Below are 22,736 nucleotides of genomic sequence, written 5' to 3'. Positions count from 1 at the left end.
TTTCCAAACTGGCAATTAAATCTCACTTCAAACACTGATGATGGGGGCAGCATCCTCCATCACATCTGAGGTCATCAGACTAGCTTAGGAGAAAGAAGTCAGGCCATGTGGCACATACAACTTTTTCCTTGAACACTTTCCTGTCACTCTTTACTCAGGAGGGCAGGGGCAGTATGTTCTGCCTGAGGCAGCTTCTCCACTTTACCTAATAGTAGGGCTGATCCTGAATAGTGTTCAGGAGTACAATGTTTCAGAAGCTTTCTGGAAATATTTATGTGGCAGCATCAAAAAGCCTTTCTCATCATTGAACAAAAAGCCTATCTCAAAGCAGTTTAATGATGGCATATGATGGAGCTAGCTTGTTTTCTCCTGCTCCGGAGGTTAGGACTCGAACCAATGGATTTAAGTTACAAGAAAAGAGATTCTGACGAAACATAAGGAAGGCCTTTCTGATGGTAAGAGCTGTTTGACAGTGGAATGGACTTCCTTAGGATGAGGTGGACTCTCCTTCATTGGAGGTTTTTAAGCAGAGATTCAATGGCCATTTGCCATGGATGCTTTAGTTGAGATTCCTGCATTGCAGGGGATTTGAATGGTTGACCCTCAGAGTCCCTTCTAACTCTAAGATTCTTTGATTCTATGAAACTGAGATCTCTCCTCCTGTTATGCCAAATAAGCCGCACCATATGAGATGTTCCAATCATATCTTTCTGCTCAGAACTGACCAGAACAAAGACATAGAGTATTAGGCTAGATTACAAAGTGATGCTCAGGTAGATCAGCCTTAGAGCCAGCAGTCTATCCCTTGATGGGAATATAGCTGGCAGATTAACAACAAAAAAGCTTCAAAGGGCTTTCGTGCACAATGTTTTAAGGAGACCCAGCCAATATGTAATCTGACATCTTGTGGGTGGTTGTGTTCCTTCTCCAGCATGTGGGCAGTTTGGATCATAAAAGCATTGCACTTGACACGCACAAACATACTCTTGGCTATGGAGAAGGAACAGCTAAAATAATTGCTAGCACAGGGTGGTGAAGGTGACATTGGGTCAAATACCTGTCTAAGGAATAACAGAAAGAGCAGATTACTGTATATTTGAAGAATATAGGCTCTGGTGTCCTCAGCAAAAATCTTAACACAACTCCTCTTTTTAAATACACAATATGGCTATATGGAATTTTCAGTTCAGAGGCAATATATATCCATGGATCCAGTCCATAGTCTCTTTAACACCCCCAAATAAGCAACTGGGGAAAAACGCAAGCATAAATTGAACACAGAGAGCTGGAACATACAGTGCAGGACTCTTTGATTATTTGACTAGGCAAGCAATTGCACAAATTGTTTCTGTTTTATGTAATTACACTGAAGGGGGGTGGGGTGGGCAACAGTGAGACCAGCCTGGCCTATTCCTGTCCCTTGGAACATGAGTAGAGCTCTGATGGATCAGACCAAAGGCCCATCTACTCCAGGATCCTATGCCCACTGTAGCCAACCAAATGCTTCTGGGAAGACAACAAGCAGGACGTGCAGCTATCAGCACTCTTCCAAGTTGCGCTCTTCTTTTAACAGAGAATGGAGAAATTAGGGGGTAACGTTTTTCACAACATGGAGCTCAACCTGGTCAAATTGGTGCAGAATCAAATTGCTATTGAAGAGACTGCTAGGGGGGATAGTTCAAAAAGAAGCCCCAAAAGGGGCCAAGCCTGCATCTAACCTAGCCTAGTGAATATATTTAAAGGATTCTAATATCAATGATAGCGTAAGATGAAAAGAGCTTACAGAGAGCAAGACTGTTAAGGGCATTTAAATAAATTGATTGCCCGGAGGTGCTGGATCTGCATGCAGGTGTATTGATTCACTAAGCAGCCTTCTCGATGAATAACCCCCTGTCTCTGAACTGACTCAGCCCATCCAGGCCTTGCACAGGGCACCATATAAAGAAAGATCACCAAAGTCCACCCCTGTGGGAACTACAGCATGCTGAGAATTGTTAGGAGGCCCCTGAGTGGTTTAACAATCAATCCATCTTCTCAGGGGATTCTGGGAACTGTAGTTCTGGAAACTGAGGTCTCCTAACTCTCAGTACCCTATCCTGATAAATGTATCCAAGGTAGTACAGCAGGGAAAGAGAAAGCTTTGAGAGGCTCCTGCCACTCAGAGACCCCCTATTCCCCTCACAGAAATAATAATTCTCAAAAGTAGTCAAAAAATCAATCCCTCTTCCCAGGGAACTCTGGGAATTTTAGTTCTGTGAGGGGAATTGGGGTCTTCTCACAACTCTCAGCATCCTTAACATAGTTCCCAGGATTCTTTGGGAGAAGCCATAACTGTTAAAGTTGTATGATAATGCTTTAAATGTATGGTGTGGATATGGCCTATGTTTTGCATTGTGATTTTTTTAAAACAAAAAACAAGCCTTCACTGTCAGCATTTGCTGAAGTTTCCAAACACATGTACACAGTATGAGAGAAAGGGTGGGGGTTAGGATAGCGAGAGGAAGAACATGATAGTCACTGTGTGAGTTTTGAAATGTGAGGAACTTTCCTAAGTTATCATCACTCATGTGGGCCCACAAGTGGCTGGACAAATGGGGGGCAGCTTTGCCTTCAGAAAGTATTGCTGGTCTCACGTTCCACTGCTCAAAGAGCTTGGTTCTTATAGCTTGATTTACAGCCCATTTAAAAATACTCATTCATGATGTACTGCCCTAAAGAAATTTCACTCAGGTTTGATGAATTGTGGAAAGTTATTTAACAGAGCAATCCTATACAGGGCTATTCAGAAGAAAGTCCCATTGAGTTCCATATGGGTTTCACTCCCAGGTAGGTGGAGAGACAACTGCACCCTTAGTTTTCTTTTAAGTAATTCTCTTTTTATGAGTGCAGCTACAGCATACATATGCCCATGCACTTGATCCATCTAGTGACCATGCACTCATATAAGTAGACAGCCACATGCATATCCCTGGCCTATCGATTGATTGATTGATTGATTGATTGATTGATTGATTGACTGACTGAATTTATATCCCACCTTTTTCTCCAAGGAGCTCAAGGTGGTATACATGGTTTCCCCCCTCCCCATTTAATCCCCACAAGTTAGGCTGAGAGGGAGTGGTTGGCCCAGCTTCATAACTGTGTGGAAATTTGAACTCTGGTCTCCCGTGTCCTAGTCTGAGACTCTAACCACTACACCACACTGGCTAAAATCTGGGTGATCAGCTATTTGGGTTTCAGTCCCTCTCCCTTCCCTTCCCTCTCAAACAGCTGGTTAGTGATATTTCAGCTTTTTAAAAAGGTCTATACATGCATAGTCCCAAATACACGCTACTAGACTGGAGGTTTAAATTTTTAGCTCTATATTTAGAAGATGTTGTATTCACAGTAGTTTTTTTGTTTTTTTAACCTGACTATATGAAGTGGTTCTAAACAAGCTTTCCCTAACCTGGTGCCCTGGAGATATTTTAGACTACAATTCCCATCAACCCCAGCCAGTACAGCAGGGAGTTGTAGTTGTAGTCTAAAAACATCTGGAGGGTGCCAGGTTGCTAAACAAGCTCTGCTGATGTGACAATGTTTGCTACAGAGGCATTATGAGTACATCCCTGGTCATATCCTTTATTATCAGGGGAAATGTTATTCCTCTGTCTAACAGATAATTGGCCATATTTTCTACCAAGGAGATATCAATTTATTTCTAATAGATCTATAAATCAATGCATTCTCAAACCTTGTTCATAAGGTTCACACAAGATCCCCTTTTCTAATGCATTGCATCTATGCCCTCATTTGCATTACCACCCCAGGAGGCTAAAAGTTTTAACTGGCAAATCAATTGGATATTTTGTCTTCCAGTGCCACCTCAATATATGCTGAATATACAAACATTGTCTTAATGATCACCCTTCTCTAATTATACACGTCACATCCATTGTGACCTTCAAATTGCAAAATCTGAGCGATCTCATTCCAAAGTTGGAGAGATTCCCTCCTTCTAATACCAAATCATAGTTCTTCCCCAAGCAGAGCTACATGGGTTTTAGAGCTTGAGCTCCCACCAATAAGCCGTTGACGTCATCACTTTGAGCTCTGGCAGCAGGTGTCCCAGAGAGACGGAGCTCATCCGGAATTGTAGCTATGTTGGCACCAGATACTTGGGACGGGACAAGCTGCCTCCATTAGGGAAGTATGTAACCCTCAGATGAGGGTGAGGAGGAGAGCCGGGAGTGCTGCTAACACCAAGCATGATCCAGCAGCGGAGGGCAAGAGCTTGTTGCAACACAAGCGGTGGCTTTATATTTTAACTTTGCAACGTGCTCCTGTAATGCAGAATTAACAGTGGTGATGCAAATAATGGCATGTCCTCCTGCTGCTACAGCATTGTCCCAAATACAGCCACAACACGTGGCTAATAAGTATGGTAAATGTTTCTGTCACACAGCATTGTCCCAGGCAGGCCACAGTTATTTGGCTCGTAGCTAGAGAGAACTTTTATAAAGGATTAGACAAGTCCATGGAGGATAAAGCTATCAGTGGCTGCTAGCCGTGATGGCTATGTTCACCCTACAAGGTCAAAGGTGGTGTGTTTCTGGGCATTGCAAGTGGGGAGAGTGCTGTTGTACTTATGGCCTTCTGAGAGGCATGCCACTGGCCACTGAGAAAGGGAGACTGGTCTAGAGACTGGGCTTTTAGCCTGAGCCATCAGGCCTCTTCTTGTATTTTATCCCAAACCCTAATTACAGGGAAAACTAAACAGGCAGGATTTCTCTCTGTGGACGAGAAGCTGAAAGGCCAGTATGACTTGTGTATTTATTTTTGCATTCATGCATAAGGTACTATTTATAGATCAGCCTATAATTGAGGTTTTCTGGATAGGCTTACAAAGATAAGAATAAGTTAAATAAATACAATAAAGATACAATAAAATGCAGCAAGCAAAAACACAACTATAGCATCAGAAAGACCACTTAAAAAAAACAGAACAGAGGGTCACCACAGATTAAGTAAGTTAAAAACACTAAGAAACTTCAAAAAGGGAATGTCGTGGTAAACTACTGCATACGTTTAAAGGCCTGGGTAAATAGAAAAGATATTTTCCTTGTGCCAGAAATCAATCAGTGTAGGTGCCCGATGAAGGGACTGCATTTCACAGCTGTGAGGCCATTGCTGAAAAGGCCTCTTCACATCTGGTCACCTGCTGCTCAAAGGGGCACTCGGAGAATGGCTTCAAGACATAGATAGGTAGGCACATGTGAGAAGGGGCAATGCTTCAAGAGCTCAAACTGTGAAAGGCTTTAAAGATAAATGTCAACACTTAATTAGAACCAGGATCCAGTATCGGTGGCTTAATATACCCATAATGCCCAGCCTCTTTCAATGCAGTAGCAGAAGTATTGTGTACCTTTCCCAGCCTATATTTGTTAAGATCTTCTGGATCCAATCAAGTTTTTTTCTAGAGTGATCACACTACCATCTCCTTTAAGGAGCATAGAACCATAGCATCTTTTAATGAGGTATTCCCCACCTCCTGGACCAACCAAGCTATCCTTTCCTTGCTCCAATGAGCTGGGGGGAGGGGGAGGGGAAGGGGAAGGGTCCAAGCATACATGTGGATGGTTGGGCTTCTACAAACACCTTTTCCACATTCTCAGGTCCTAAGAACTGGAAATCATCCAACAAACAAGAAACAGGCAATGCCACTGACACCTCCACTGATTGGAATTCAATATGGAGTCCAAATTGTGACAGATACAAATGCTACTTCCTACTGTGTTGTATTTTAAAAGACCACAGACCACTCAGAAAAGCTCCGCAGTGACATTCGGCAGACAATGATGGTGGAGAACAACAGCTTTTTCGATGCAATTGCCACCAGAGCCAAAGCAGTCGTGATTTGTTTCTGATTGGACTGGAAGTTTTGTGAGTGGGAGAGGAGAGAGGAAATATTCTAGAATGCATCTCATTCCAGTTCTGAATCAAGCAGCATTCCCTTCTGTCATAGGCATATAGAAGTGTTTCACATTACCTCTGATGTAGCTTCACTCCTCAGCTCCTACCATCAGAAGACTTGGAAATTTGTCAGCTAAGCTTAATGTTACACTACAGTTTACCTTAACTGTTGGGTGTTTGCCGACTTCCCGTAATAACAGCATCTGCCACTGATTAATTAGGTGTTGCTTTTCTCACCAGTCTTCAGGACAGCCATGAGGTGAATTACTGTTCAGGGTTTGAAGAAAACACCTCAGAAACTGAGCAAACTTCAATGTATAGAGCAAAATCTCTGAAAAGAAACCACTGTGCAATAATGAATGCATGGAACTAGTGGAGATTATTTGTTTTTATTCCTCCTGAACTAAATACTTGTTCATACAATACATTCCAGATATGGCAGTAGCATTCATACCTACAAGGTACTAGTACCCATGGGACTCTGTGTGCTTCTGTGGATCATTTGCAAGCCACTGAGGTAAATCAGCCCTATAGGCATTCTCTTACTGTGTAAGTTCAGCCAATATTCACATTTCCAACATCCCAACAGGAATGATGGAAATCAGCTACATTCATGCATCATACAGTGTTAATGTGTTGAACTGATTATGGTGACCTATATATCTCTTCCTTACAGCCAGTCAAGGGGTGGCTCTGACTGTCATTGGGTCTGTCTCCATCTACTGCTGGTCTCCCTGGCACCAACCCTACCACCACTGGTAGAGGGAATATTGTAGAATGTATTTAGTAACTTTTCCCAGTGTACTCCAATCCCGAAGCAGTGAGACGTTTTGGGGTCCCAACAAGATCTGGAGGGGACAATGGACAGACAGCAGGTATGTGGCAGCCCTCGGCATCTCTACTCACAAGTTTTGTATCATCATATGAGCCAGACCTAAGCTGGGATAAAGCCTAATCATTCTAAGCGACAATCCCAGGATTTAATAGGTCACAAAATGAACTGAAATACATTTTCTTAATGATAATGATTAGTAGTATATTATAGAAGTGGAATTAAGGACTTGAAGTCAAATATCAAATCCTCACAATATATAACAATTATATGGTAGCTAACTTTAGGGATATTGGAAGTCAGAAACACATATAGTTTGGATTATTGCAATGCTAGGTTGATTTTCCAGGATAGTCCATTAAATTGTGACCCACAGTTCAGGGATTTATGCTATGAAGACCTTGTAACTCCTTTGAAAAGAATATTCAAGGGAACCTGCAACAAATTGTTGCAATGCAGTGTGTTTCTGTTCAGGTTTCAAGCCACTCCAATCCATTTCCCCTTTATCCTGCCTGCCCTCATCAGTATCCTGTGGCCATTCAACATGCTCAGCTCCCATTAGGGATGCCACAGAATTCCAACAAAAGTGGGAAAGACTGAAATTGCTGCTGCTTTCAGTCTGCACACAATACATAATTGATTACAACGCCGCCACCCCCATTTGTGTTTGCATTGAAATGAACAGGGTGGAACAGCATCATGGCAAGGTAATTAGTTACACAAATTACATAGTTTCACCACAGCAGACAGCAAGACAAATAGTGTAGTCTTTGGTGGAAGATGAACTGCAGCAGGACAGAAACGGTGTTGCATGTGAGGAATACACAGCACAGTGGAAAACAACACCTTCTTACATCCCTAGTCCTCATAGGGATTAGGAATTATGTCTTCTCCCACTTCAGTTTCCCCCCTCTAAAGATTTGTTCCACTTCTGCAAATTGTGGGATTCTCCCATGTCTGCCAATGCCCGTGTGTGTGTGTGTGGTTCCATTTTTGCTACCTATTGATGCACACTCACCATGGAACATCAAAAACTGAGGGGTTGATGATTAATACAGTAACAATTCTCCTGGTTTCCAGGGATTCTTTTCCTCCCAGCAATTCTTCTGGGACTTGTGGCCAGCTGCTTTTTCTCTTACTTCTCCATTGGTCTTCGGCCCTTGGCTTGTATTATGTGACTTTGGAATGTCCAACGGGATCTGTTTTTCCACCCACCAATTTACACTCTGTCTGCGTGCCGATGGCATCTTGCTAATACAGTCCAGTCGCACTGAGGTTCATCTTCTAATCCGCAGTATTAACAGAAGTTGTTCCATGCACACATTCTTAATAAGATAGCTCTTTCCTCTCATGAGAAATATTGGCCCCATGTTGTTCATAGTGAAAATGGGCATCTTTCCTCTTCTTCCTTCAGAGTCAGCCTATATGTTGGGTTAATAGTGTGGATTAAAAAAAAAAAAGCATAGGTGTGTGAGTGGATGTTATTAAGACCATAGCACATGAAGGGAGGTCTTATTCATCCCTCTCCTGTTGTAATTTAAATGAAGAGCACCACATCCAGCATATGCTGTAGTTGCTCTTAGTAAAAAGCTCCCATTGGTGCCAATGGGAGCTTCCACCCTTAAAGTCTTAACTGCATTGTGTATAGAAAATTTCAGTGGGAATCCATTCGGGAAAAGAAAATCTAAACCTCCTGTCCCTGCATGCTAAATTCCCAATGAAAATTAGGAGCTAACAACTCATAGGTGGTTGCCATGTGACTGATAATTCAGTCACATCTACACCATACATTTAAAACACATGGCTTCCCCCAAAGAATCCTGGGAGCTTCAGTTTTGTTAAAGATGCTAGAAATTGTAGTTTTGCGAGGGGTGAACTGTGGTTGCCATGATTCTTTTAGGGGAGCCATGTGCTTTAAATAGTGCTTCAAATGCACGGTGTGAATGTGCAGCCTGTGAACCATTACCCATCTCCAGCCAAAGGTATATCGCTAAGTACAGGATCTGTTCATCTGTCTGAAGTCCTCCCATTATACAGATGCAGTAGCTCAGGTGTGGATTTAGTCCTCCATATGTTGGTGAACTACAATTCCCACCAACTCTGACCATTGGCCACCCATGCTTGGGCTGATGGGAGTTGTAGTTCAGCAACATCTGGAGAACCAAAGACTTTCCAAATCCTGTGTTAGCCAGTTCAACTTTATGAGTCTATAAAATTGGAGTGTCTTCCTTTTAGAATGTGAACTTTGGACCATTATCGAGCTAGCTGGATAATAGGATGCCAACTGGTGGGGCAGGGAGGGCGTGTGGCCTCATCTTCATCAGTTCTTTTAAGAGGTATGCAGAATCCAGCAACTAGTGCTTTAAAAATATCCATGAAAGGATGGCATTTCAATATTAAACATTTAATATAATGAGTACACGGCACCTACGTAAGTCATAATAAATGTGTTACTCTTTAAGGTGCCACAAGATTCTTTGTTCCTTAAAAAATGTTACCACCTGTTAATTGCCGAAGGTAAAACTGCTGTTAAAAGCTGCAGAGGGGTCTGGTTCAAAAGCTGACAGCCCTGTGTGGATGTACAGTAGTTGAAATAATGCTGAAAGATAAGGAGGACAAGCAAGCAAGATTCAGGGCCAAACCAGATGTTAAAGGGGGCCTTGCATTTAATGTGTCTTTTTTTTTTCTTTTTGTAAATGCAAATACATCAGCTAGCAGAAAGTGATAATTAAGGAGATGTGGGCAGGCATTCCTTCTCCCTGCTACTGTCTTGAGGAAATTCTCTCTTTGAAGGGGGTTGTTGCATTGCTAGGAACTCCCCCATTTCCACCAATTGGGTATTACCTTCAAAAGCAAATACCAGCTTCAGAAGGAATTTCTTCAGGATTGATGCACAGGAGGAAGTGGTCCATGCATACTTTGGCCCTGTTAATTATCAGTTGTCTCCGAACTGTTGCAATCTGCGTTTTGCAAAATCCCACATGTTTTCAAGTCTAGTTTGGTCCTTCTAGAGCCGAATGAAACCAGTTTAGCTTGAAAACAAGGTTGACATATAGCACCACCATGTGGCATCTGACAACATTAAAGCAGTAATATAAGGTCTTGTTCACTCAACCTACTGTGTCGGCATAGCTGGTTATATACCATCAGCCCTAAAGGTCCAGATGCTGGAGCAAAAGCCACACAAGTAGTATCCTCACATCCATGCTAGGAACTGCACTGTAGCGACCATCACCATCCAGTCTCTTTTCAAATGGTGCAGCAATAAAATGCCTAGCACATTTGCAAAGCTAAGCAGGGTCCAGCATGGTTTCAAACTGGATGGAGGACCACATGTTGAGATTCCAGAATTGCAGGGGGTTAAACTAGATAATCCTCAGAGTCCCTTCCAACTCTGTAATTCTATGCTTCTATGATCATTGCTATTCCAGCATACACACAACCTGTTCCTATCAAAGCATACCTGTCCGGCACAAGGGCTCCTGCTGACAAAGCTGATATCCCTCTTCTTGCCTAAGAAGTAACATAAGAAAAGCCCCACTGGATCAGGCCAAAGGCTCATCTAGGCCAGCACCATGTTCTTGCAATGGCCTGTGATGTCCATTAAGGCAAATGAGTCACTCTCCCACCAACCCAATTCTTCAAAGCCCACCAGCCTTCTTACTTACAATCTACAGGGTCCAGAAATGAAAGGGGAAATGTGACTCGAATGTGTGTTGAAAGTATTGTGTGTACAATACTTGGTCTATACTGAGAGGAAGCGTCTCTTAAGGGTTCATGTAGGGGTTATTCCCAGCCCTACCAGGAGATTCCAGGATTGATCCTGAGGCCTTCTGCAGGGAAGGTGGTGCTCTATCACAGAGCTATGCCTCTTCCCTCCTCCTCAGACTTCTATCCAGTCTCAAATCTTCCATTCTTGGGCAAGGTGATTGAGCGTGTGGTTGCTGAACAACTCCAGGCACGCCTGGAGGATGCGGACCATTTGGATCCCTTCCAATCAGGGTTCAGGCCTCATCATGGGACTGAAACTGCCTTGGTCACACTGGTTGATGATCTCCGGCGAGCTAGGGACAAAGGTGAGAGTTGTTTCCTAGTTCTGCTGGATCTCTCAGCGGCCTTTGATACAATCGACCATAACATCCTTCTGGACCGTCTAGAGGGGTTGGGAGCTGGGGGCACTGTTATACAGTGGTTTCGCTCCTTTCTCCTGGGCCGTGTTCAGAAAGTGGTGGTGGGGGATGAGTGTTCAGACCCCTGGGCCCTCACTTGTGGGGTGCCTCAGGGTTCCGTCCTCTCCCCCATGCTTTTTAACATCTATATGAAGCCGCTGGGAGAGATCATCAGGGGGTTTGGACTGGGTGTCCATCAATATGCAGATGATACCCAGCTCTACCTTTCTTTCAAATCAGAACCAGTGAAGGCGGTGAAGGTCCTGTGTGAGTGCCTGGAGGCGGTTGGAGGATGGATGGCGGCTAATGGATTGAAGTTGAATCCTGACAAGACAGAAGTACTGTTTTTGGGGGACAGGGGGCGGGCTGGTGTGGAGGACTCCCTGGTCCTGAATGGGGTAACTGTGCCCCTGAAGGACCAGGTGCGTAGCCTGGGAGTCATTTTGGACTCACAGCTGTCCATGGAGGCACAGGTCAATTCTGTATCCAGGGCAGCTGTTTACCAACTCCACCTGGTACGCAGGCTGAGACCCTACCTGCCCGCTGACTGTTTGGCCAGAGTGGTGCATGCTCTAGTTATCTCCCGCTTGGACTACTGCAATGCGCTCTACGTGGGGCTACCTTTGAAGGTGACTCGGAAACTACAGCTAATCCAGAATGCGGCAGCTAGACTGGTGACTGGGGGCGGCCGCCGAGACCACATAACACCGGTCTTGAAAGACCTACATTGGCTCCCAGTACGTTTCCGAGCACAATTCAAAGTGTTGGTGTTGACCTTTAAAGCCCTAAACGGCTTTGGCCCAGTATACCTGAAGGAGCGTCTCCACCCCCATCGTTCTGCCCGGACACTGAGGTCCAGCGCCGAGGGCCTTCTGGCGGTTCCCTCATTGCGAGAAGCGAAGCTACAGGGAACCAGGCAGAGGGCCTTTTCGGTGGTGGCGCCCGCCCTGTGGAATGCCCTCCCATCGGATGTCAAGGTGATGGACAACTACCTGACATTCAGAAAACATCTTAAGGCGGCCCTATTCAGGGAAGCTTTTAATGTATGATATTTTAGTGTTTTTTGGTTTCTGTGGAAGCCGCCCAGAGTGGCTGGGGAAACCCAGCCAGATGGGCGGGGTACAAATAATAAATTATTATTATTATTATTAATATCCGGCAGCATTTCTTTCCGTCGTCAAAAGGGAAACTCCTATGAGGATATGTGCAAGGTTCAGATATGGATGCAGATCCTTCCTGAAGCAAGGTTCCCCCTTTGCATGTTACAAAGAAGCACCACCAGCTGCATGCGCCTGTCACTGACCTCTTATGCCCAAAACTCCTCTTAGTTGCTGTAAATGACTGTTTAAGGAGGTGGGAGTGGTTATACGGAGAGTTTAAAGTGCTATTTTTCTGACTTGCTAGTTTTGCAATGCAAACAAGGGTTTGTCTGCTCTCGTGTTGGTTAGAGGGTAGGGATTGGCCCAGGGGTTTTTAAAAAGGGGGGGTAAAGGACCCCTGGACCAGGGGTCAGCAAACCTTTTCAGCAGTGGGCTGGTCCACTGTCCCTCAGAGCTTGGGGGGGGGCTGGACTAGATTTTTTGGGGGGGAGAAAGAATTCCTATGCCCCACAAATAACCCAGAGATGCATTTTATATAAAAGGACACATTCTACTCATGTAAAACAAGCTGATTCCCGGACCGTCTGCGAGCCAGATTTAGAAGGCTATTGGGCCGGATCCAGCCCCCGGGCCTTAGTGTGCCTACCCATGCACCTGGACAGTTAAGTCCAGTCAAAGGCAACTATGGTGTTGCTGCGCTCATCTCGCTTTCAGGCCGAGGGAGCTGGCGTTTGTCCACAGACAACTTTCCGGGTCATGTGGCCAGCATGACTAAACCGCTTCTGGCGCAACAGAACACCGTGACGGAAACCAGAGCGCATGGAAACGCTGTTTACCTTCCTGCCACAGCAGTACCTATTTGTTTGCACTGGTATGCTTTTGAACTGCTAGGTTGGCAGGAGCTGGGACAGAGCAATGGGAGCTCACTCTGTCAAGGGGATTCGAACTGCCAACCTTCCCATCAGCAAGTCCAAGAAGCACCCAGGTTCAAATGCGGACACAGCCATGAAGCTCAGTGGGTAACCTTGGGCCAATCATCGTTGTGCATGCTAATCTACTCTACAAGGTTGTGGTGAGGGCAACAGAAAAAGAAGAACCCCATAAGAACCTTTGAGCAAGGGTGGAATAATCATACAATAAATAAATGGGAAATGTACATTGAGCAGCTTAATGGTGTAAATTGCACAAAAGAAGTGCACAGTTGATTTACACCTTATGTGTGAAAACTTTTGTTGCAGTACTGCAATCAAAGCAGAGGTATATGATACCTATTATAGATTTCAGTTGATTTAGTGTGGAGTGGGGAAATCTTTCATAATGCTTGCTTATGTTTAAATTCAGTGATCGCTGATATGGGAAGTTAGATACATCTTTAAATGGGTTTCATGGGTACACTAAGAAGAACAAACTTGAGGAAAGCTTGGTGTGAGTTCAACTGCCTGTTCTCTAATTACTGTGCTTGCTAGCTTCTCATGTGGCATAATACTAGAGACTTTAAAAAACCTAAACCTCTTGAGACAGACTGTATTATGCTATGAATCTGGTTGCTACATCTCTCACAAGTTACTGTGGGAGTCATCTGATAGCAACACACAGTAATTTCGCCCATATACAGTGTGATATTACTTTACTTGCAAATCCTCTTTCTAATTTGGTGCCAGTCATCATTTGCTAGCCTCAAGTCCCTCTAAATGATCATAACTTGTGATGACTGAGTTTAGACTACCACTAAAATATTTAAACAAGCCTTTAGATCAGAGGCGCTGTCTTAGGTTTCTGCAGGAGCAGGGCAAAGGGATTTCAGTAGGGGAGGAAGGATTTGCAGGAAGGATCAAAGGCCTGCCCTTGGATCTATTTATTTCAAGTGCAAAAGGGGGACAGGAGAGTATTTTAGGATGTTTCTGTATTGAAGGCTTGAGATGTAAATATGTATAAAATAAACCATAATTATTTGGAGGGGCTAATTATTATTACTTCCATGCAAGCAACATTTCTGAAGATTTTTGAACTGTAATAGTTAATGACCCACTTGTGCCTATGAGGATTTTAGTACATGCTGGCTGTTGCTGAATATTAATAACAAAAAGCTCCCATATAATAATGCCTGTTAGATAAAGTGATATTTAATGAAATACATACAGTAAGAAGCAAATTAAATGCATAAACCATTGTAGACACACAAGCCACAGTAATTCTTGATGTGTTATATGCACTAGGATGCTCAGAGATCTTAATATTTGGGTTTGTGATTATAATATACCATTAAACTCTACCATTAAGGCAACAGACCTGTACACACTTACTGGGGATACAGTTCAGTGGACTTTACTTCTGAGTAAACATTCTTAAGAGGGTGCAGTTAATTGGAAGAAAGATCTGTTGAAATAAATAGATCCTCTAAATCAATATTGTTATAATTTAGATGTTCTTACAATAGTCTGTTCCCTGTGTTATTGATCTCCCCTTTCTCCTTCTTTTAGGAGCTTTGCAGAACAATTGTGTATATGTCTGTGTAGAAGCAAGCCTTGCTAAGTTTCTGTGGGACTTACTCCCAGGCACATGTGGAGTATAGCCTTAAACATCTCCTACGACCATCCCAGCTAAGACTGAAGAATGGTTTACGTGAATCTGAAAGCTTGCATATGTTTTCAGGTTTCTAGTGAGTTAATAGTTTAGGGAGCATAAAAAAGAAAATAAAAAACGTGCAGATGCATAATGTGATATCTCAAGGGGCTGGAGAAGAGTTGCTGTCCTTCAAAGTTTCTTTAAGACTCATAACAGAATGGATTTGTATTGCTATAAAGCTGCTGTAGTTCATGATCCTTGTTATACATGTAATAATGATAAGAAAGCCAGCTGTCTGCATACTGGCACTTTTGATCACCTTGGTGATAGAGACCAAAATCTCTCTCTTTCCCAGGAAAGCAAGCCAGAGAAAGCCTTTGCAAAGCTATGGCACCAAACTGATAGGTCAGTTTCCTTCGGATTTTGATTATTTCTCCTGTTCTTCCGTAATTCCTCAGAGCTCTAGCCATTTTCTGGTAGGTCATGATCTTCCGGTTTCCCTTGCGTTCCCCCCACAGTTCTGCCAATTTCTCCTTGTGTTTGGAAATAAACTGGAAGACGCCATTGGGCTTATCTAACCACTGGATGCAGTTTGCCAGGTCTGGATTATGGAGAGATTCGTGAAGATATTCAAACAGGCGTAGCTTCTTCCTGCCTATCAGGAAGTTTAAAAAATAATAATAATTAAACAGATCCAATACCTTGCCCCAAAATGGGATATTGGAGACTGGCTGATAATTATCCAACATGGTGGGATTCAAGGGAGGCTTTTTCAATAGAGGTCTTATAACTGCCTCGTTCAGGCATGCTGGAACCATGCCTTGCTGGAAGAAGGCACTGACCGCTCCCGTCATCCACTTAGCCCGTCCCCCAGTGGCCCTTTTGATGAGCCAGGAAGGACAAGGATCTAGCATTCTTGGGCTGTACAAATTGAAAAGTATCCATTAACACTGGACAAGCAGAGGCCAGTTACATCCGCCAGATCTGTATCAACTATAGCATCCAAGTCAGAATGGATCCAAGTGATTTTGTCAGCGAAGTGCAGAACGACTTGTTCACAGTGGTCCATTGAGCGGTCTAAATTCTCCTCACGATGGCCAAATTGTAAAATACCCCTGACCCCAGATCTCAATGGATGTCAGGATTTGACACCTACCTTTCCTTTCCATTCTGAACAGAGGAGAGGTGAAAATAGCTTCTCTGTGTGAGTGAGCACAGCGGTAGCTGATATAAGTGCCTTCCACCGCCCATAAAATTGATGGGGCATGCCCATATAATTTTGGGAACCTCTCTTTCTGCTATTTTAGATACCCATTTAAATGTGGCAGACATAATGCCATGCCTCTTCGGCAACCATTTTATGTTATGCCACATCCCCATGGCAGACATTTTGTGTTATGTCATGCTCCCACAGCTGCCATTTTGTGACTGGTGCCCATGGTAAAAAGGTAAAGGTACCCCTGCCTGTACGGGCCAGTCTTGACAGACTCTAGGGTTGTGCGCTCATCTCACTCTAGAGGCCGGGAGCCAGCGCTGTCCGCAGACACTTCCGGGTCACGTGGCCAGTGTGACAAGCTGCATCTGGCGAGCCAGCACAGCACACGGAACGCCGTTTACCTTCCCGCTGGTAAGCGGTCCCTATTTATCTACTTGCACCCGGAGGTGCTTTCGAACTGCTAGGTTGGCAGGCGCTGGGACCGAGCAATGGGAGCGCACCCCGCTGCGGGGATTCGAACCGCCGACCATACAATCGGCAAGTCCTAGGCGCTGAGGTTTTACCCACAGCGCCACTCGCGTCCCCCGGTGCCCATGGTGTTTAGTCCAAATGCCAGATGTGGCCACTCGCTCCAAAAGTTGATGAACCCTGATCCAGAATGCACACATGTAATTGCCAGAATGTTCACAAACCTTTCCTGCCTTTTTGCTGCAAAGGTATGACATACATCTCTGGATTTTCTGGAACGGTCTGCAGAGTATGGTACTCAGCTGCACCCAGATAAAAATCTGCCTCTGTATTCTGAAAGAAATGGACAATAATAGTGTGAGGAGACATGAAACGGAGTGAAGTTATTTATCTGCTCTCTAGAATTCCACAGTGACCCAAGCTTTCTTCAAGTGAAAGAGCAAAGGTCTGTGAAGCTATGCTTTTGACCTTGCCTCTGATGATGAAGGGCTTTGGCTAATCCCACAGTGGCTATCTGTCATGGGAGTAGCTGGGGGGGGGGCAGGGAAGGGCAGCTACTCCCCCTAAATCAATAAAAATAAAAATACATAGCAAACTGAGGTTCTACCCCCCCCACCCAAGCCAAAGGTCTGCCCCCCTAACAAAAATCCTGGCTATGCCCATGCTGTGACTTTGAGGTGAGGAGGACTTCACACATAGACTTCTATGCATGCAGCTTTCCCAAAGCTCTGAAACCCTGATCATGCAGGGCCCCAGGCTCTAGGGAAGTCTACACACGTAGAGGTCTACATGCAAAGACTTCCCCACCTCAGAGTTTTATGCTAAAGTGAAGGTGGTAGGAGCAGGGCAGGGGAAACTAGTCAGGGATGAGACTTGAGACTCTCTCAAAGCCACACATCCTCCCTGGATCCCACCTATTAAGTAGTGAGTTGACAAAGCAGATGACACAGAGATTTCTCCAAGTACAGTGGTACCTTGGGTTACATACGCTTCAGGTTACAGACTCTGCTAACCCAGAAATGGTGCCTCGGGTTAAGAACTTTGCTTCAGGATGAGAACAGAAATCGTGCTCCGGTGGTGCGGCGGCAGCAGGAGGCCCCATTAGCTAAAGTGGTGCTTCAGGTTAAGAACAGTTTCAGGTTAAGAACGGACCTCCGGAACAAATTAAGTACTTAACCCGAGGTACCACTGTAATTCTTTATAAGTAAGCTGGAACTGAACTGAACTGAACACAGCTCAGCCAGCCTGCTTTTATAGGCAGCCAGCTGTCAACACTGTAACAACAACAGCCCAGGGTTTCCCGCCTAAATTAACTGATGTGGACCTGAGTGAAAACTATATACACAATACCCCCCGGTGGCCAGGGTGAGAACTTCAATACATAACACCACACATCAGTGGTCCTGTTCTGCACTAACCTGCTTTTGCTCAACTGGAAAGCATCCTTGAACTCTTGTTTGCCTGGATAGAGAGATGTGGGTTGTGTACGTGTAGAAACTTTTGATTTTGTGTGACTGGAATATAGCCTACTGAACAAAGGTGGGGCATAGGCATTGCTTGTTACCTCTGGCCCCACTCGCTATACGCATGTGGCCCCCAGAAGGGAAATATGGCCCTTGAGCTGAAACAGGCTTCCCACCTCTGATGTCAAGAATGCAATAGAATAGAATGCATTTTTCATTTCTCTGCCGCCACCCCGTACTTAAATACTGAGTTTTACTTACTAGTAAAGTCGGTGTTTCACTCCAGCTATATATTGGTTTATCTGATAGGTAACTTGGATTTACTTGGAGAGAATGGTGATGGTAAGTCAGACAATTTTTAAAGTTTTCTTGAGGGAAATAAACAGAATATGTCAGCGAGAGGTAAAGAATAAGTGTAAACGCTCATTCATTTACAATATTTATTTGCTGCCCAATAGCAATATGCTGGGAGGATTACAGTTAACGGCTAAATTACAAGTATAAGCAATAAAATGCTAAGCAGAGAATACAAACAGTTTAAAACTAAGAGTATAAAAGAAAATAATCTCCACATGGAGGATAATGCCTGAATAGGGCTGTCCAAAACTCTACTCTACTGGAGAGCTCACTCTGAGATGTGTCTCATTTTACACATTTTACACAATCCAGGACACCATTTTCCAAGTCCAATACCCCATACAAGTTGCATGACCCATGCAAGATCATGGACCCAGAAATAACATTTTTGGGGTGCAAAGTGCCTGCTTTTTTTCTGGGTTAAGATCTTGGCCCAAAATGACGCAAGAGCGAGGCACCCAAAATGGCGACCATACTCTCATGGGGGAAAATGGGATGTCACAGTTTTTCCAGGGCAGTTGATGGGTATGCCTTACTGTATTGGACTAGGAAGGCCTAGGTTCAGATTTTCACTCAGCCACAAAGCTGAATAGAAGATGGTGCTGCACCAACCATAATCCCCCAGCCAAACAAACCTCACAGAGCTGTTGTGCAGATTAAAATGGGAAGGAATAAGTATGCCATCCTGAGGTCTTTCAAGGAACAGCCAGGATGTGTGTGGAAATGAAACTACAAATAATTAGATTTAAAACACATTATACTCCAGCAATTGTTTGCTGGATTCTTTGTCCATAATGTAATTTACCATAAGTTTTTTATGCTGAACACATCAGATTTGGGGGACAGGTGGGGAAACAGACAGTGCATCTTTTTCATGTATATTCTGACATTCGGAAATAATTGGAACTTACACATAATCAGAACCTGGGACTCTGGGCTCATTTGGGAAGAACAGCAGGATAAAGATGTAACAAATAAAATAAAACAAAGCTGGAATATAACTAGTATTGCTTTTTTACCTGGCGCATAATTACAGTCGCCATAGGAATGTTGCTGCAACACCTCCAAGGCATCTTCAAGGGCTTGTCCTAGCAAGTCTTGGTCTGTAAAGCTCTGTGACAAACATATAACTGAAAATGTGCAAGATGCAGTTTTGTATACACCACTTCATTATATATATTTCCAAAATATCTATTTGGAAGTTGCCAGACTTGCTCTGAATTTGAGGTGGGGGGGAGGCATTTTACAGAATGACAAAAAGCCTGCTGCCCAAATTAGGAGAGCAGTCGGCAGGATACTTTGCAGTTCACCAGGCACAGCTATCTAGAGACATGCAACCGTTGCATTCACTGTGATGAGTTTCTGAGAGATTTGACTAGGGCTGGGCTGGGTTGAAGTCCATATCATGACAATGCTTTCATAATTTTTGACCTGGTAATATATCGCGAATCATGATGAGTCTATGTGTGCTATGCAAAACTCACAATGTGGGGAAAACCATGAAGCCAGCCAATGCATCTCTTGATTCCTGCAGCCCCCATTAACTCTGCCAGCTCATCTCTCCCCTGCCTCCTTCAGGGGGCAGTGAATCACAAGAGCAGGCACTGGCAAAAATCACAATGAGAGAAAAATCATGAAGCCAGCCGACTGCCTATTAAACTACAGAATGGCGGACAAAGTTTATATCTTCACCACATTTTGGTAATTTTCGTAAGCGTACACTGCTCTGCATCTGACAGGTCTCCAGCTGAAGAATGACTAAGCATTGACAGCAATAAAAGTGACTTCATAAAGAATTCCTTGGAAAAATTGGAAAGCTTTTCTCAAAGAAAGGAACCAATGGCTTGCAAACTTACCATTTCTTTTTTTAAAAAAGCAAATATCAGATCTTCGAGCCTGTGTGAAAGCAAAACAGCTTTATTTAGAGCTGGCGTTACTGTTCAAAATTCAAAATGACATTGAGGTATAATTTCTCTTCCATAATTGATGGCAGATTCCACCCCTATTACCAATTTAGTTTATTTACTTATGCACTTTCCCCCATTTATTTACAGCACAGACTTAAACTGCTTTTTAGTTCCTCTTCCCAGAAAGCTCTGGGAATTGTAGTTCTGTGAGAGTGCTAAGTGTCTCCTAATAATTTCCAATACTCTTAACATGCTACAGTTCCCAGGATTCTTTGGGGGGAACCATGACTGTTAAAGTGATATAAACTCAAAAGGAGAGTTTTATTCTTTATTGAAAAACCAATCGTACTTCATTGCAAGTATGATATCAGTGAACTATGTAAATGCTTTATGGATTTCCTGAATTATATTAGATAAAACTATTTTGCAAAAATGTAAATATTAGGCAAAAATGCATATACAAATGTGTTTACGAGGAGAAATACACACAAAAAAAGCTTACAAATTTTCATGAAGACTTAATTGGTTTTTTAAAAAAGCTGTTGTAGAAATGTGGCGAACTGAATTTAAGAGTGGAAAAATAAGAAACTGAGAGAAACCAAAATTCACATATTTGCTCATCTCTACTGATGGGAGGAATATACATTTTTTAAAATAAAACAAATAATGATGTTTTACTGGAGTGTACATAATCACACCCAAAAGACTATGGAAAGACAAAAACAAAGGAAGGAAGGAAGGAAGGAAGGAAGGAAGGAAGGAAGGAAGGAAGGAAGTTTAAAATTACTGGTGAATTTAGATTTCACTAGCCACAATTATTGTGACTCTGCAATTTGCCACGCACAGTAAAAAAATGAAAACACTGGGGTGTTTAAAAACAGGTTGTGACACATCCAGCTGTGTCACAGAGACAGCCCTGCCTGGACTAGATACAAAGGAAGCCTTGGCTTCTGCTCAGTGCATGGGGTGGAGAATTTGCCAAAAACTGTTGTTCTTCTTACTGGACAATAAGCTGATCATTTGTCAAAATTCTTTTCTCGCTGACTGTCAATCAAAAAGGTAAAAGAAATGTGCCAGCCTCCTCCTGTGCCTTTATTAGTGATTTTATGAACAGGAACGAGCAAGTGAAGCTTTGTAAGGCTTGTAGCTAATATCCGCAGATCAAGCTGTTGTTAAAGGTGACTGTTGGTTAAAAGCAAACCTTTAGGGCACAGGAACCCCTGTCCCACTTCACACCTGGTCACATTGCAATCAGCTGAAGTCACTGGCTTTAGAAAGGCATTACTTTTTCAGAGAGCTGGTGGTTCAGAAGAAGAGTTGCATACCCTTCAACATTTATCTGATGAAAATAGGGACGTCCCATTCCATAATGATAATTTTGCTATTTATACCCCACACATCTTACTGGGTTGCCCCAGCCACTCTGGGAGGCTTCCAACATATATAAAAACATAATAAAACATTAAACATTAACAAAAAAATAACTTCCTTATACAGGATTGCCTTCAGACAGCTTGGGGGTTGGATAACTCCATACAACTCCAACATTTCTCCAATGAAAATAGGGATATCCTAAGGAAAAGTGGAGGGATGCAGGTGGCGCTGTGGGTTAAACTACAGAGCCTAGGGTTTGTCGATCAGAAGATCGGCAGGTCGAATCCCCGCGACAGGGTGAGCTCCCGTTGTTCGGTCCCAGCTCCTGCCAACCTAGCAGTTCGAAAGCATGTCAAAGCGCAAGTAGATAAATAGATACCGCTCTGGCGGGAAGGTAAATGGTGTTTCCGTGTGCTGCTCTGGTTCTCCAGAAGCGGCTTAGTCATGCTGGCCACATGACCCGGAAGCTGTACGCCGCAACCCCAGAGTCAGTCACGACTGGACCTAATGGTCAGGGGTTCCTTTACCTTTAAGGAAAAGTGGGACATTCTGGGATCAAATCAGAAATCGGGACAGCTTCTCTAAATGAGGGACATACCAAGAAAATAGGGACACTTGGAGGGTCTTGAGTTGCCGTTCATCATCCTGGGCATCAGTTATATGCGGGCAGCTGCTGGTGTCCACACAGCCCTGTAGGGTGCACTGGAGCATATGCCCAACTTCCACCCATCCTTGCTGCCATGGGACCCCTTGCTTGGCATTAAGAAAATAATAACAGCAGAGGTGTTAGAATAATAGAATCATAGAATTGTAGAGTTGGAAGAGATCACAAGGATCATTTTGTCCAACCCCCTGCAATGCAGGAATCTTTTGCCCAACGTGGGGCTTGAACTCACAACCCTGAGCTTAAGAGTTTCATGCTCTACCAGCTGAGCTATCCCCAAGTTATCTTGGCCCACCCAACCACATTCTGGCTGCTTGCCACACACATCGCACCCTTCCCACCCCTGGATGTCCTCACTCAATAGCAGTACTTTTGAATGGGAGCCAAGTGACAATAGGGGATAAAACAGCTAAAATCTTTCAGCACTTATTCTGCAAACACTTACCTAGGAAACGGCACTGACTCAAACTCCCCAGGAACTGCCTTATAGGCAACAGAGAAGAAAATTAACTCCACATAGGGGCTGTGTTTAAATAACCCATTTGGGGGAAGTTCTGTAATTGGGGATTTCTCTTTAAAACAAAAGATGCGGCACACTGCAGCCTTAGCTTTAAAAAAAGCCCTTTTCCCGCCTTTTCATGAACAAAGGGGAAAGGCAGAAAGAAGAAG

At 43.7% G+C, this 22,736-nt stretch overlaps 1 protein-coding gene across 1 annotated transcript; it reads right to left on the bottom strand.

Annotated features, from left to right (window-relative positions):
- Window positions 1-14,160: 14,160 nt before the first annotated feature.
- Window positions 14,161-22,047, bottom strand: SPIC (Spi-C transcription factor; the record flags this gene model as incomplete). The annotated part of the gene is made up of 5 exons (XM_083464296.1): window positions 14,161-15,273; window positions 16,527-16,635; window positions 18,027-18,187; window positions 18,944-19,252; window positions 22,002-22,047. 5 exons carry the CDS (start codon window positions 22,045-22,047, stop codon window positions 14,819-14,821), a joined length of 1,080 nt encoding a protein of 359 aa, XP_083320422.1. The 3' UTR covers window positions 14,161-14,818.
- Window positions 22,048-22,736: the final 689 nt, after the last annotated feature.

The sequence above is a fragment of the Podarcis liolepis genome (assembly GCF_965112155.1).
Source record: "Podarcis liolepis genome assembly, chromosome: 10".
NCBI classification, from domain to species: Eukaryota; Metazoa; Chordata; class Lepidosauria; order Squamata; family Lacertidae; genus Podarcis; species Podarcis liolepis.
This window is presented reverse-complemented; position numbering and strand designations above follow the sequence as displayed.